Below are 16773 nucleotides of genomic sequence, written 5' to 3'. Positions count from 1 at the left end.
AAATCCCAGAACTTCAAAGTCACAAAAGCACATAAGAATCCTTCCACTCTCCATCTCCCTCCCTCTGTGCTGATGCTGCCTTTCTTCATTGCTGCCTTTCTTCATTCCTCATGGAGGGCGACCACTCCTCTGGTGTGTTTCTTGCCTGTTTGTTGCTGCCAGCACAGGTGGCTGCCACAGAAGTTGTAGATCGGCTCATGGTCAGCCTGCTTGGATCTCCTCTCCTCTACCCCCACCCTCTTCCTCCTTTCCCTTTGGTGCAGCTGAGCTGACTCTGCCTCCTCCCAAGGCTGCCTCTTTTTCTCTCTCTCCCTCTCCTGCCCAAACTGCCTCCTTTTGTAGCCTCTCCACCCCCTCCTCCTTTTTCATCCAGGTGAGCTGGAAATGAGCCTGGGGCCTTTCCTTGCCCCAGTCACTCTGCAGCTCCAGAGGACTCTCTCACAGTAAGTCCTGCACTGTGCTGGCTCATTCCCTCCCCCACCACACTTGGCGGGGCAGGGCCACGTACCACCTGCCATGTGCTAATGTACCACAGGTGGTACACGTACCACTGATTGAAAAGCCCTGACCTAGAGGGCTAGTAGAGTCCTCTTATTTGGATTCAGTCAGAGGCTGAACAGCTATCAGTCTATGATACTTTATTTTGGATACTTTATTCTGGATGCTGGAGGCTGTACTTGATGATGTAAGGGTCCTTCCTACCTAAGAACAAACCTGATTATCATGCATTATGAATTAGAGGCAGACTGAAAGCTAAGTTTTGGTCAATGAAAATTTAATAACTGTCTCCCCATGGTGCAATTCACATTCACAAACACATTAACGAAGTAGAACTCTGGATAAAATCGGTATATAGAAATAAATATTATAGATGTAAACTTGGAAATTAATATAAAAATGCAACATACTTAACTATAAAGTTATTCTGGGATTAGATCCCAGCTGCATAAAAGATTTGTTTTAATTAAATGTGTACAGAAACATGTGATTTACTCCTTTAGCGGAAACCACTTCTATTTTAATCAAATTAAAAAGTTACAGATTTGCTGTTGTATTTTTTTTTTTAATCTGGTGCAGATTTAGGAAGAGAAAACACCCAACCCTTTGCAGGAAGCATTTAACAGAAAATATATGTTTTGGCATTAGCTTTCAAAATGACTATGGGTGACTACGGTATGCAAATCTAACAAGGGCAGCCTATGTTATTACTTAAGGGACATATATATGGATTGGCAACATGCAGGCAAAAACAAAGAAACAAACAAAATATATCATAGAAGCATGTCAGAAAGACAGCATGCTATTGAAGGCTTGTCTGTAGAGCTATACACTTCATATAAAGGCATAGGTCTATCCTCAAAAAACCTGTTAGCATCATAGAAACAGAATTTCACTACCTTAAAATCTATTGGATGAAATGGATATATATATAGTAAATCGATTATATATGTATGTATGTGTATTTGTGCTTGCATATTTCAACACATTCTCACTTGAAGTGGGAGCAAGCATCTCAAAACCTTCACCAACAGCAAGAATCAAAGATGATTAGCTGAAGGCAGAAAGAGTAAAACTGAAAAAGTGTTAGACTTCTGTAATGTGTTCTACATGGGATTGCTCTTAGAGAGATCCAGAAGCTTCAACTGATGCAACATGGGCAGTTATATGTGCCCTTAAAAGGGCACACATTATGTCTGCTCTAGAAGATGCATTGGTTGTCATTGTGCTTTTGGATCCAATTCAAGGTGCTGGTTTGACCTTTAAAGCTCTTCATGGCATGGGGTCAAGTTATCTTGAGGGACTACCTCTCCCCAACTATATTTGCTTGTCACATCAGATCTGGCAGAGAAGGCATGTTGCAGATTCCATCTAATAGGGAATTGCAATTGATGAGTACCAGAAAATGGGCCTTCTAAATCGAGGTGCCTACATTATGGAATCTTTTCCCCTTGGGGTGAGGCTAGCCTCATTCCTTTCAACATTTCACAAGTCTCTCAAGACCTGCTTATGTCCCAGGGGACTGGGAAGATCCTGCAATGGCTCCCTTACTAGGTTAACATCATCCTCTTTGCTCGTGTTCTTTTTAATAGTTTAATTAAATAGCTTATGACTTTAATAGTTTAATAACTTATGACTGTTTTTATTTTTAATTCATTGTTGTACACTGCCCAGGGTCATGCTCTTATGAGATGGGCAGCCACATAAATATGATAAAGGAAGATTTAAGAGTTGTCCCGGATGCATGATTTTTATAAAGACAAACTGAGGGTGCTAAAGCTGTCTTTTTAAACATTCCTTTCCTGTTACGATGACTTGCCTTTTTGTTTCTAAGTGGCCCAATGCCAGACTTGGAATAGAAAGGCACCAGATGGAGATGAAGAGTGGAAAGCCAACTAAATAGAGCAAGGTGTGAGCACATTCTCTGAGGAGGAGGAGGGATGTGGGTGGACTGCCATGTGTTTCATAGAATGTGAAACTTCCTTGAGCTCTGGAGGCAAGCTACACTGTGCAGGGAAAATTACTCAGATAGATTCAGTTCTAATATTCATATAGTCTAGGAATCATCTACTTCTCAAATTTACATAGAGAATAAATTCAAAGTAGCTTTCCTTTCATCAAATGTTACTTTGATCAGAATCAGGATCAAAAAGGAATACTGTACCACCTGTAAGTTGCCTTGAGCTCCTAGAGAAAAGATAGAACACAAGTCTATCAAATAAATAAGACAATTTGAGATGGCTTAGTCAGTCATGATTTTGACCAGGAGGCCATATCATGTTCATATAATATGTACATGTTGTATAAGTTTGTAGCATAAGTTATTTCCCAAGTTAAAAAAAAAAAACCTCTCAAGAAGGCATATAAACATTGAGGAGGGTATGCATGAGAGGATGTATCTCAGATACCTGATTTATTTTTGGCTTCAGTAGACTTAAATTAAGAAATTGATTGCATCACTTCAGCTAATGATTACACTATAGATATTAAAATAATTAGCTATATCTTTTAGTCTGGGGGATCTTTTCTGATTCAACTGATGCTTTGGAATAGCATTATGTTTATTTACCCAAGAGATTTCTTCAATAGACACTATGGACCAAGCTGTAGTGCAACCCAGAACCAATGGTGCTATACATAAAGCCTGCCTCTTTATTTGCCCATATATCCTATCTACTCAAAAGGTTGGAAGAAGCAACAATAATAATTCAGCAAAAGGGATTTAATTTAGTTACACATGTTATTTGGCACCCAAATTTAGTTTATATAAGTAAAAAAAGATTAAAATATTTAGAAAAATATGTAGTGGTCTAAAACAGTGGTTCTTAATCTTTTTGAACAAATCGCCCCCTTGAGCCAATGAGGAAGTTGTCACCGCCCCCCTCCCCCAACATAACCTCTCAATCACAACATAGGAAATAATGCAAACACATTTTTTGTTTTCTTTAAAATTGTCATCAGGACATATGATGCAAATAATTTATTTCCAATCTTTTTCCCATATCTCAACTGTGTGAAAAATTTTAGTGCCACCCGTCACTTTATTCCCAAATTTCGTAATACATGTGTTTCATTATTATCTTATTTATTCAAGACACTTAAATGTAATGACCACTGAAAACAAAACACTGGGAGCCGCAAAACCCTTTTGACATCTAAAATGAAGATAACACTGCATATATCCTTTTTTTACCTTTATTATATAAAGGTAAAATGAAGTGTTATCTTCATTTTAGATGTCAAAAGGGTCTCTCTCTCTCTCTCTCTCTCTCTCTCTCCCTCCCTCCCTCCCTCTCCCTCTTTCTGTCCTTGGTCTGCCAGTCCTCTTCCCCATTCAGTGTGTGTGTGTGTGTGTGTGTGTGTGTGTGTGTGTGTGAGACAGAGAGAGAGAGAGAGAGGGAGGGAGGGAGGGAGGGAGAGAGGCACTTGCGCTTTCTCTCTCTCTTTCCTCTCTCTTTCTCTCTCTTTTTCTCTTTCCCCTCTCCCTCTCTCTTTCTCTCTTTCCTCTCCCTCCTCCTTCTTTCTCCAGGTGAGGAGAGAGAGAGAGAGAGAGAGAGAGAGAGAGAACGAAAGGCAGAGGGTGCCAAAGGTGCAGGGAGGGGGGCAGGAGGCAGCAGAAGACCCCCTATTGCCACTGGAGGCACCCAGCTCCACTGCCCGCTGGGACTGCGGGGACGCCCCAGCTCACGGTCACATTGGCAGGCCATCCCACGTGCCGCTGGCGTCCCCAGGCTCAAGTCAAGGCCATGGGGCATCTGTGGAATGCCCCGCCCATCGGCTGCATCACCAAGCCTCCCCTCGTGCCACTGGCGTCCCCAGGCTTAAGTTGCAGGGCATTTGCAGAACATTCTCTGTTAGCTGCATCGCCAAACCTTCTCCCATGCCTCCGGCATCCTCAGTCGGAACCGGAGCAATGATCTGCCTCCCGCCAGGACCAATGCTGGAGCCTCCCGTGCTGCCAGTAGGTCTGTCGAGCTGGGGCCACTCTGCACCGCACGGCACTCCCAGCAATCCGTGACCCACCAGCGTCATTCAGGGAACGATGCCACCGCCCCAGCCGGGACTGCCACCTGGGCGGCAGCAGGAGGAAGAAGGGGAGGAGGAGGAGGGCAAGGAAGCCGGCCCCGGGCCCCAGGAGGAGGCGCTTCCATGAGTCCGGCCAGGGCTCTTTTGCTGCTGGTTGGAAAATGCCTTCCCCCTCCCTTTCTCTCCTCCCATCTTCTGCTCACCTCACATTCGTCGCCGACAAAGCAGCCGCGACTCTGGCATGCCTTTCCGGCCAGCTGGGCCAACGGTCCTGCAGCTGGGGATCACAAGGGCTGCTCTCCCTCTGGCCATGGCTTGCGGGAAGGCTGGCCCACTCAGCTGAGGCTCTGATGGGCTGCTCCCAGTGGGGATCCCGGGGCTTCACCACGCGGTTCCCCGGCCATGTGCACCTCGGATGGGGCCAGCCAGAGAAAGGGACTTCCTGGCCACACTTCTCCCAGAGGGCGAGACACCCGGGTACAGGGCCAATCAGGAGCCCTGCGAGGGGGCAAATCCGCATGAGAGAGAGAGAGAGAGAGAGAGAGAGGGAGGGAGGCACAAGTGCCTCTCTGTCTCTGTCTCTCTCTGCAAATGGCAGAGGAGGCTTGGAGCCGCAGGGGAAGGCTCAAATGTATCCCCAAAACTTCTTGCTCCATCGCCCCCTTATTGCCCCCTTTTCGTTCTTTCGCCCCACCTGAAAAATGAAATCGCCCCCTGGGAGGCGATATCACCCAGGTTAAGAACCACTGGTCTAAAATGTCCTTAAAAACTTGTTCTATCTTTTTCTTAGTGCTTATCCTGCTCTTATCAATATCAGAAAAGTGATCTTTATTCTGAACTATCACAAAAGTAAAGTGATGCCATATATGAACTTGTCTGCTATTGAACTCATTTTGGAGAAAGGAGAAGACTTTTTATCTTCCTGTGATAGTTGAGAGGTTTAGAATAGAACAGAATAGAATAGAATTTTTTATTGGCCAAGTGTGGTTGGACACACAAGGAATTTGTCTCTGATGCATAAGCTCTCAGTGTACATATAAGTAATACTGTAGTGATAAATCATGACCATAAACATGAAAATACATTCATCATAAATCATAAAATATAACACTTCATCATAAACCATAAGATGCAACTTAGTGATAGTCATAGAATACTAGCTAAGCAAACAACATAAATCATACTAGGATACCAAAAACAATATAAATTGTAAGATACAAGCAACCAAGTTATAGTCATAAGAAGATAAGAATAGGTAATAGGAAAGATGAGGAGAATAATAGTAATGCGGCTTTACTAAGTAGTTTGACGGTGTTGTAGGAATTAGTTGTTAAGCAGAGGCATGGGGAAAAAAAATGTCCTTATGTCTAGTTGTTCTGGTGTGCAATGCCCTATAGTGTCATCTTGAGGGAAGAAGTTGAAATAGTTTGTGTCCAGGGTGTGAGGGGTCTGTAGATATTTTCACAGCCCTCTTTCTTGCTCATGCAGTATAAAGGTCCTCAATGGAAGGCAGGCTGGTAGTAATTGTTTTTTCTGCAGTTCTAACATTTCTTTTAAGTCTGTGTCTGTCTTGTTGGGTTGCAGATCCAAACCAGATAGTTGTAGAGGTGCAAATGACAGACTCATTCATTCCTTTGTAGAACTGTATCAGCAGCTCCTTGGGCAGTCTGAGCTTTCTGAGTTGGCACAGGAAGAACATTCTTTGTTGTACTTTTTTGATGACATTTTTTATGTTAGATGACCATTTTAAATCTTGAGATATTATAGAACCTAGAAACTTAAAGGTCTCTACTGTTGATACTGTGTTGTCTAGTATTGTAAGAGGTGGTAGAATAGTTGGGTTTCTCCTAAAATCTACTATCATTTCTACAGTTTTGAGTGTGTTCAATTCAAGATTGTTCTGGCCACACCACAAGGCTAGTTGTTTAACCTCCTGTCTGTATGCAGATTGGTCATTGTCTTGAATGAGACAATGATACACTGTTGTATCATCTGCAAACTTCAGTATTTTAACAGAGGGATCTTTTGAGATGCAGTCATTGGTATATAGAGAGAAGTGGAGAGAGAGCACACAGCCCTGGGGGGGGCCTTGTGTACTGATATCTGATGTGATTTTGCCTAGCTTCACTTGCTATTTCCTGTCTGTTAGAAAGCTTATGATCCACTTACAAGTGTGGTTAGACACAGCTAGCTGATTTAGTTTAGTGTGAAGACTATCTGGAATGATGGTTTTGAATACCGAGCTGAAATCTACAGTCCTGTGATAGTTGAGAGGTTTAGAAGGCAGAAGATGTGAAATATTAAATATTTTAGATCAATAAGAAACTAGAAGTCAATAGGAAATCTGATAGGTAAGGCTGAACACTTCTTCTCTTTGACAGATGCATTCCTGCAGGAGTAATCTCTTGTCAATCATTCTCAGAAGAGATCTTTTCTCTTCCTTTTCACACTCCAGGCTACTTTATGCCAATACTGCTTGCAGAGATATTTGAAATCAGATGGATCAAAGGCATTAGGTGGATCAGATGCATGACACTGAATAAGCAAGACATGCACTTTCCAAAACCACATTTACTACATTCTTGCAAGCCAAGGTTTTGCTATAGAAATTCAGCAGAAAATGACAAAATTTTAGAAGTATAATTTTATCTTCTACATTTAGCAATGGGAATTGAAGACTTCTGGGAGGGAAATCTTTCACATTTCTACTGTTAAAAGAGCACTATAAACTTCCTAAACTAAGCCCAGCTCATATCACTGAAATCTGGCATTGAAACAGCTGGATTTATTGCAGCAGTGCAGTTTGAGACTGTTTAGAGCAGTGGTTCTCAACCTGTGGGGGGTCCATTTCACGGGGGTCGCCAAACCACGCTGTCTGCCATTTTTTTCCCTTTTCCCTAGCTGTCCTACTCCCTCTTATTGGTGGCCACACCCACTTGGGGGTCACCACAACATGGGGAACTGTATCATGGGGTCATGGCATTAGAAAGGTTGAGAACCACTGGTTTAGAGGAAGGATGTTAGGGATTTAAAGGTAGACTCCCTATTCTATTTACACCTCTAAAACACCAGTTCTTCCCTCTTAGAGAAAATGGGCCAGAACATTACCTCTGTTCTTTCTGGTGATATTGTCTCATCAGTGGGTATATTTCTGCAGCTTTCCAATAGGACAAGAGTTGTGGTCTTTAACCTTTTGGAAATTGTCAACCGTGGCGTGGTAGACCAGTTTTACATGTCATGTAAAAAAATAAAAACATACAAGAGAGTCCACAGTTGTATGAGAATTCTTGATGCTTGACTAGCTTATTCAGAGAATCAGTTAGTTTAGATAATTTGGCCATAGAAATCACTGTAACAGTCTACACAATAATAATGAATCAGAATAGAACTGGAAGAGACCTTGGAGGTCTTCTAGTCCAACCCCCTGCTCAAGCAGGAGACCCTATACCATTTCAGATAGGTGGCTGTCCAGTCTTTTCTTAAAAACCTCCAGCGATGAAATACCTACAACTTCTGAAGGCAAGCTATGGACCACCTAAAATTTAATCATTAAATAAATGTAATGAAATGGGAAATGATGCTATAGCCATTTATTTTTAAATATGGGCTCAATGCACTATTATACTTTAAATGAAATATTACCTGGGAGAAAGCAGTTCCACTATATCTCCGTTTAGCTATAGCCATGGCAGACAAATCAGCGAAAGATGCTGATTCAAAAATGCATATCAGTTTAGAAATGCATCAATGCAAGAAAGAATTTATATGTCATTGTGGGACTCCTGCAAATATGCTGCATACAATTGCCCAATTATACACTGAAACTGCTGTGGGAACTGTTTATATTCAGATTGTCAATTGTCTGTGTATTTGTGGCTAGAGCTGTCCTTTTGCTCCATCTAATTCAATAGCAATTCACTATTTGCTCTCACAAAATGCATTTAGTGCTGCCCTTTCCAAGCAATTTATATATTAAACAAAAAGAAGCCCCTCAATAACTATACTTTCATAGTACTATATAATTGGAGTATATTCAGTAGTTAAGTATATTTCATAAACTCATTCGATCAATTCACAAATCCAAGTAATAAAAAAGAAAACTTTTCTCCAGACACAACAGTAGAGACTCACTGTTCAGTTTTTTTTAAAGGCCACTAAATTTTGTAATGCTTCTAGATACGTAAGAACATCCAATATCAAACTGAATAACTGTGTTCTTAGAGTACCATAAAAATCAATTAGATGGACAGACTAAACAGTATTTTGATGTGCATGGAACTAGGTAGAAGAATTGGCATAGGGGAAATAAAGAGTAATGTAACTGAGAATCACTGAGTGTAGTTGTGACTTAAACAGCTATCGGGGACATAACATTAAGATAAAGAATTGGAAGTATATTTGGCTTAAAAATAAAAAAGATGTCAAAATTCTACCTAGTGTTACCAGTCTGTTTAAATTATTATTTAAATGGATAGCAATTTTAAAAACTAGACCTAAAATATCTGGGATTTATATAATGATGATCGGATAAGAAGATACTGTTTTGGTTTCTGTAAAGTGTCATATACTAAATCCAAAATTTATTTATAATTTATTCATAAAATGTATTGGCTGCCCATCTTACCACAGGGTAACTCCGGGAAGAAACGATATTGACTCTATACAGGTTATTCTAATATCCATTTTAAATTTAATCCCGTTTTAATTTTAATAACGAAATTGCAATCTAACTTATATTCAAAGTTTTACTCAGGGATTTTCCATCTTGCTTCCAAAACCATTCAGCTTTAAAAGAAATGAACAATCCTTTACCCAGTCCGAGTCTAAACATGCTTTGTAACATGAATCTGATGGAACAGGGCACTGCAATTACTGGAGTCTACATCAGCAGAAGTTGTAAAATCCTCTGAGTTGAAAGCTAATGTAGCATCAGGCCAAAGGCTAAATTCCAGAGAAGGTCACAACTTTTCTACCACTTCATTCCAGAAGAGATTGAAGGTTGCAAAGAAAATGTCTTCCACCTTTATTTCCCAGGAGAATGAAGAGCAAACCTCTGCAATCTTTCCTTAGCACTCTGTAATTGTTTCCTCTTGAAATGAACTATAGATTCAGACCTCTGACCCTGATATTATTCCTGCTCAGAACATAAACTCATTCTTGTTTTGTTGTGACCAAAGGGACAGAGTGAGCAGGCGATCACTTTAACCACTCTTTCTAAATCTAAGCTATGTACCTGTACAGCACATGTCATGTTAGAAGTATAATTCTGTTTTAAGTATGTAAATGCTTTTCAAACATGCATCACCCATAGAAAAAGAGAAATACACAAATCATAACTTCTAAATAAAATTCATTACTTTATGTGTATTAGTAATTCAGTAGTTCTATATTATCAAAATTATTATTTAGTTCTTAAAGGTAGTAGCCATTCTACCCACCCCTTCTCTTTGGTCACATGGGGGAAGGAAGTAAAATGGGCTGCCTGATAAGTCCAATTTTTATGACAGATGAGCCAATAATCCACTTGGCAAAGTATTAAATGACCAGTGATATTCAGGTTATTAGGCAGTTTAAAAAAATATGGAAAAAATCAAGTCAGAAAAACCCAAACTTTTATAGACTCACTAGCACTAAGGATAATAAAGCTAATGTCCCAGGACACTTTGCAAACATCAGATTTGTTGTAGCATGCAATCATGTAGGTTCCTTTTGTCAGATAGCCAAAGCACACCGTTGATAGTGAACTGAAGTACAGTAGGTTAACAAAATAAGACTAAAGAGAATAAAAATGGGAAAAACAAGGTAAAAATGCCAGATGGTATGTAGAAGAAACTTTTTGGGAGAAGATTTTTAGGTTTACTGCATGTCATTCTCTTTCAAATGCTAAGCAATTCCATCAAATATGTTTATGAGAATGCTGACAGTCATAGTATCTTGACAGTTCAATAAACAGTTAAGGGTTTTTAAGCTTAGTGGACCCAAGTGCCCATGTACATAACTGTAGCAATTTCTTTACTAAGAGCTTTCAGAACTACTTGTATACAGTTATTAGAGTATGAAGACATATCTTAGAAATAGGAACAATGGAAATATTTTCATATCAATAGGAAGACAATTGCAAATCTTTATGAAATGGGGTCAATTTAAAATTTATCTTATTAAAAAAAGTGGAATAAAATTCACAAAGTCACTTCACAGAGGATTTGGAAGAATACATTGAGACCAGCTGGCAGTGTTTGACTATAGACATGGGTTGAGGCAGTAAATAGAATGTCATCTTTGTTGACTTAATAGAACTGAGGCAAGAACTCCAATTAAACACCAATTAGGGATTGTTGAAGTTAGTCTAGTTTTAATTAAGTACTTTTATGAAGCAAGATGAATTATTCACAATTTTATAAATCTTAACCCCAAGGGTCATAATTGTACTTGAACCATTATTTTGATTCCCACAACTATTACACAGTTCAGGAGAATACTCCTGGACTGTAAGTGGCATTTATTCTTTCCACAGATTGTTTGCATTTCTTCCTACATGAAGCTTGACTGGATTGCACAGGCTTTAGTAGAAGATTAAACAACCCCAAAGCCCATAGTAGATGCATATTCACTCTTATTCCTTGTTTGATTCCTGCAACTTTCCTGACTCTCATCAGGGATAAAATGAGCTACTCACTCCTTATTTTAGGAATTGCATTCCTGTCCTCAATTAAGAAAAGGCTCACTCCTCCTGAATTTCTCTATACAGTACAAATAATCAAGAATCCATGGGATAAACATGTACCACATACAACACATGTACCAAATATAAACTAAATGAATTACTGGAAGAAAAAGTAAAGGGTCTAGAGGCAACTCTAGCCACTCTAAAACTCAACCTACAAAATGAGAAATTCCAACCTAGTACATTCTTCAATATCTTCATAAAAGATTTGGATGAAGGAATAGAAGAGGAATTAATGAAATTTACAGACAACACTAAACTGGCAGAAATAGCTAACACCCCAGAATATAAACTCAAGATCCAGACTGATCTCAACAGACTTGAACACTATGCCCTATCTAACAAAATGAAATTCAATGGAGAGAAAAATAAAGTTTTACACTTAGGCAAGAAAAACCAAATTTACAGGCACAGATTAGGTGAAACCTGGCTCAATAGCAGTAACTGTGATAGAGACCTTGGAGTCCTTAAATATCAGTCAGCAGTGTGCGGCAGCAGCCAAAAAAGACAATGCCATCCTAGGTTACATTAACAGAAGGATAGAATCAAGATCATGTGAAATTTTACTACTGCTTTATAAAGCCTCAGACCACAGAATACTGTATTCTGTTTTGGTCGCCTCATTATAAAACAAATGTTGAGACTCTGGAAAGAGCATCAAGGTGATTAGAGGCCTGAAGGCTAAAACATATGAAGAGCGGTTGCAGGAACTGAGTTTGTCTAGTCTAGTGAAAAGAAGGACTAGGAGTGACATGATAGTAGTGTTCCAATATTTGAGGGGCTGCAACAAAGAAAAGAGGGGTCAACCTAAAGCACCAGAAGGCAAGACAAGGAACAATAGATAGAAACTAATCAAGGAGAGAAGCAACCTAGAACTAAGGGGAAAAAAATTTAATAGTGAGAACAATTAGCTAGTGCAGTGATGGCGAACCTTTTAGAGACTGAGTGCCCAAACTGCAACTCAAAACCCACTTATGCATTGCCAGGTGCCGGGTGGGCATGGCTACTGAGTGGGCATGGCCACGAGCTGTCAGCTCATGCTCGCTTGCTGTCCAGTCCGACTCGTGCTCACTCTCTCACTGTCTGCAGCAAATTCTGCTTCCACCAAAAGTTGCTCCTTTTATAGCCTCTCGCCTATTCCCAGACTGCGCATGCGCAGAGAGGAGGAGGGAGCAGCTTGGCCCAGCAATGGCTCATGTGCCACCAGAGATGGCTCCGCGTGCCACCTGTGGCACGCGTGCCATAGGTTCGCCACCACGGAACTAGTGGAACAGTTTGCCTTCAGAAGTTGTTGGTGCTCTATTACTACGAGCTTTTATGAACAGACTGGACATCCACTTGTCTGAAATGGTATAGGGTCTCCTGCTTGAGCAGGGAGTTGGACCAGAAGACCTCCAAGGTCCCTTCTAATTCTGTTATTTTTTTATTCTGAATATACTCAAGGCTTTAAATCAGCATCTGGATTTTGGCAGATAAGGGTGCTCTTGCCAAAGTATGTTCAATTCAGATTATATTAAATTCAACTTGATTTCTCCCCAGTTTGAAAGAAGGACCTTAAACCTCTGTGTCTTACACTGAAATTCAAATTCAGCAAAAGTGGTTCCTTCTCATTCTTCCAATCCATTTATAACAGAAAAACTCTCATCACTAGTTCATCTTTTGCAAGCATTATTTTGGAATGTGTAATGAATAAAGATGGTTTCTGTTTAGAAATTTCTCTTTACTCAAATTTTTTTAAATAATCCGATTATCTATTAACCTATTTCCTCAGGAAAAAAAATTAAGCAAGCTGTGCTTTCCTCTAAATGTTTGTACTTTAAAGCAATGCAATACTATTAAAGTTATGTTGTGTGTCTTCTTCAATCACCTCTTGACACAATACAAAAAATAACAGCAAACATGCAAAAGTTATGTCATAAAAATCAAGTGTAAATATTATTACAAAAGTATTTTTAAAAACTCCTACCAAGCTATGTTGATGAAATAGTTTGGTATAAAACACTGATTATAGAAGAATTATTTCAGTCAAGTGTTAACTATATTTGAAATTCCCTTTAGATCCCTTTCTGATGCTGATTTTTTTGAAAGTCCCCTAATTCGCATAAGACCTATCCTTTATACCTGTTATATCCTTTATACCTGTAACCCGAAAGAGACTAACTAACTTTAAGGCCCACTAAATTTAGAAGGAATCCTTTTTGACTAAGCATGGAGACATAGGAACATACCGTATGTCACATAGATATATAGAGTTTAAGAAGAATTTGAGAATTACATAGAATAAATATTTTGTAAAAGAAATGCTGTATATACAACTAAGGGGCCTGGATAGTTTTGGGACAGAGTTTCTTCTAATCCTAGCCATAATAGCATTCTTCTTTCTTTACCTCAGGCAGAATAAGTTTTAATTTCACTATAATTAACTATTTGAGCTGAAAGGCTTTAAGCTAAGACAGTCAAGATAAGCTTTTAAATGGTAAATTGCCGTGCCCTCTGGTCACAATGGATTTTGGAGATTACAAACAATTAAATATGTACACTGTGTCCTAAGACAGTTCATGAGGCAGTTGAATTTGACATGGATATATCATTTTACAGTGTGTTTTCCATAATCTATTAAAAATGTCCTTAAATACCACTGGGGATATAAGTTAGCAAACCATGGCTCCCTATGTCTCTTCAGCACATCTACAATATATACTGACACCAAAAACACTATAAAGTAATTATCAAATTACTCTCAAGAAACTTAAAATAAAGTTTGAAATTCAGAGATCAGAATTCTGAACTGGGTTTCCAATACTACAGAAGCGTTCTTTTAATGCTCTTATCATTAAAAGTATTACAAGGGGAAAGGACTTACAAGGGTAGTATTGGAAACCCAGTTCAGAATTCTGATTCCTGAATTTCAAACTGTCAGTTTCTTGAGAATAGTTTTTTAAAAAGCTGCATAATAAACCAGCATCTCAAAAAAATGTTATGTAGCATTTCTGCAATTCATTGCAATATTTTACAAAGGACCTCTCTGAAACAGAATCTTGTGCTCTCCAGCCAAGCATGATATAGTTGAGAATTCGATTATTTCATTCTGCATCCACACATACAAGCTGTATCCACAAAATGGCATCTGTGCTGTCATCAGAAGAGGGCTTTGTGATTGAAGTCCAGGACCCCACAGCAGAAAAAACTCTAAAGACCCACTAAAAACATATATTTTAAGCAAGTGAAAATATTAATAACTCTGCAAAGAGCTACAAATAAAATAATTATGTCCATCTGTTTCTCTGCACTCTCAGATTAGAAACCCAATTTCCATTTTATCATCAATCTCCTTGCTTCCTCCTTCCATTATACATTCAAGATGGACAGTATTTAATATTTATTTGCTACGTATATGGTATGTAGAGATGTGGGTCTGTACATAAGTTGTTCATAGTATGTTTAGGTGAGTGTCATGTATGTGTTTCACTTTGAGAGCGGGCAACTAAATTTCATTTTTGATGTGTGCCGTTGTGCCCACAGTAAAAAAATGACAATAAAGGTTATCTTATCTTATGTATCTTATCTAATCCAACTTCCTACTTCCTTACTTTTTACTTGCAGTCTCCCAGCAAAACATATCTCTTCTTCAAATCCCTATTATTTTTGTTTAGTTCTCACCATTCAATTATTTCCATTTGTACAGTTAACACCACATCTAAATTCTCAGTTAATTTACTCCCGGGCTTTTTTTTTTTTAAACCAAATTCTCCCTGAATATTTGCATCAATTATAATCCTCTCATTAGCTAACTGTGCCCTGTTCCTTAGAATCTCCTCTTCCATTCTCTTCTCCTATTCGTTTTAGATTGGCTTTCCCTCCTGCTTTCCATTCTGTTCTCTCAGTCAGTAACCCCACATTCACATTATTGATCCAATCACCATTCTTTGCTCCCAGACTTCTATCTACAGGCTCCAGAGGTCTCTTCTACACACACTCCTAAATTCCTCACCCAAGTTGCTTCTCAGTTAAGCCAGCTTGCTTGAGCCACTTGTAGTCTCTGGTACTTAAAGAAGTACGTTATTCATATTCCCACCCAAACTCTGATATGTTTCTTAAGTTCCCACCAAACTACTCTATTCTCATTTTTTGCTCAACCATGCAGTAACTTAAATCCACAAAAACTCTGATATAATTCTCAAGGTCCCACTAAACTGATCTATTCTCAACTTTTGCCCAGCTCCCCATAATTTATTTTCTGTATCAAGAAAGACACAACAATGCAAAATCCAAAACATCATCAGGGTCTTCAGAGAATATTTTCTTCGCTTCATCTGACACTGCAAATGTTAAGAAAAAAGTCTTGTTGCAACCTTGAGCTCTGGAATTGCAGTATTAAATAATTACAATACACCTTGGCAGGCAAGTCACTTTGCTTTTCCTAATGTCAAGTCCAAATTTGGGAAATTCTCCCATGTAATTAATCTTAGAATTTAACTTAATTACCTCCGGAGATGTTGAGGCTCTCAATTTTGCCTTAAAATTCTTACCTACAATCTTAGAAGAGGACAGTGAGATTACTCAGCCCTGACACTTGGTTCAATAAATTATCATTGTTTAGTCCGGATCTAAGTCGTTTTGGGGAATAGTTAAGAGTTTGGAAACCCTTCATCCTTCCAGTTTGGGAGAAAGCACTTGGCACATACTCAGAAAGCCAGTCCTGAGTTGAAACAGGACTAGAAGGGTCATTCTTAGCCAAGGGTCCCTAACCTCAAGGTGCTCCTCGCTCGCTTCCCCGGAAGCCCGCCTTAGCCTTAGTCCACCCCGCGGAGACCCTCCACTCACCCGCCCCGGGGTGCTCGACGGTGGTGGCTCCGTACTCGGGCGCGTCGCTCCATCGGGCGCAGGTGCCCTGTCCCTGCACCAGCGCCTGAAGGGGCAGCTCAGCGCCGGGACTCGGGTAGCAGCGGAACCCGGAGACGCAACGTGGCGTGTACACCCCGCAGGGTTCCCCCTCGAAGCGGGCGCAAACTGAACAGCAGCCACAGCCGGGCTCCCGCACTAGCTCCAGGCAGGCGGCGGTCTCGAGTCCGGTGGCAGGGCAGGCGGCGAGGCGGTCGGCGGTGCAAGGCGGGCAACGAAACAGCACCTCGGGCAGCGCCAGTCCGGTTGGCGGCAAAGACGCCCACCAGCCCAGCCCGAGCCACAAGTAGGAGGAGGCGACGACCAGCTGCGGCAGCTGCACCATCCTGGCGGCGGCAACCGCTTGACTGAATGCCGGCTGGGCAGGTGCTGCTAAGCGAGCGACTGGAGGGAGCCCGGCACCGCTGGGTCCTAGAGGCAGGCGGACGGGCGACGCTCCACCCTCTCAGCTGGTGCGGCCTGCCGAGGGAGCCGCGCCCTCGCAGCCCCCCTCCCCCCGGCTCATCTCCTCGCGTGCTCCTGTCTAACCCTAACCCTAACCCTCCCCCACCCCTCCACCTACGTGGCAGGCATCAATTCCACAAGCGAGACAACCATTTATATAGTATATCCGGGCTTTCCCC

At 40.6% G+C, this 16773-nt stretch overlaps 1 protein-coding gene across 1 annotated transcript in view; it reads right to left on the bottom strand.

Annotated features, from left to right (window-relative positions):
• The window catches only part of IGFBP2 (insulin like growth factor binding protein 2), a 73294-nt gene extending 56753 nt beyond the window's left edge, over window positions 1–16541 (bottom strand). The window contains exon 1 of the mRNA XM_039321854.1: window positions 16073–16541. Coding sequence (XP_039177788.1) covers window positions 16073–16475 — 403 coding nt within the window. The 5' untranslated portion in view covers window positions 16476–16541. The remainder of the gene's footprint in view (window positions 1–16072) is intronic.
• Between the last annotated feature and the right edge of the window lie 232 nt (window positions 16542–16773).

The sequence above is a fragment of the Crotalus tigris genome, unplaced genomic scaffold, assembly GCF_016545835.1.
Source record: "Crotalus tigris isolate CLP2741 ecotype Arizona unplaced genomic scaffold, ASM1654583v1 scf7180000023829.5930981, whole genome shotgun sequence".
NCBI lineage: Eukaryota > Metazoa > Chordata > Lepidosauria > Squamata > Viperidae > Crotalus > Crotalus tigris.
Note: the sequence above shows the minus strand (reverse complement) of the source record. Positions and strands in the feature narration are given on the sequence as shown.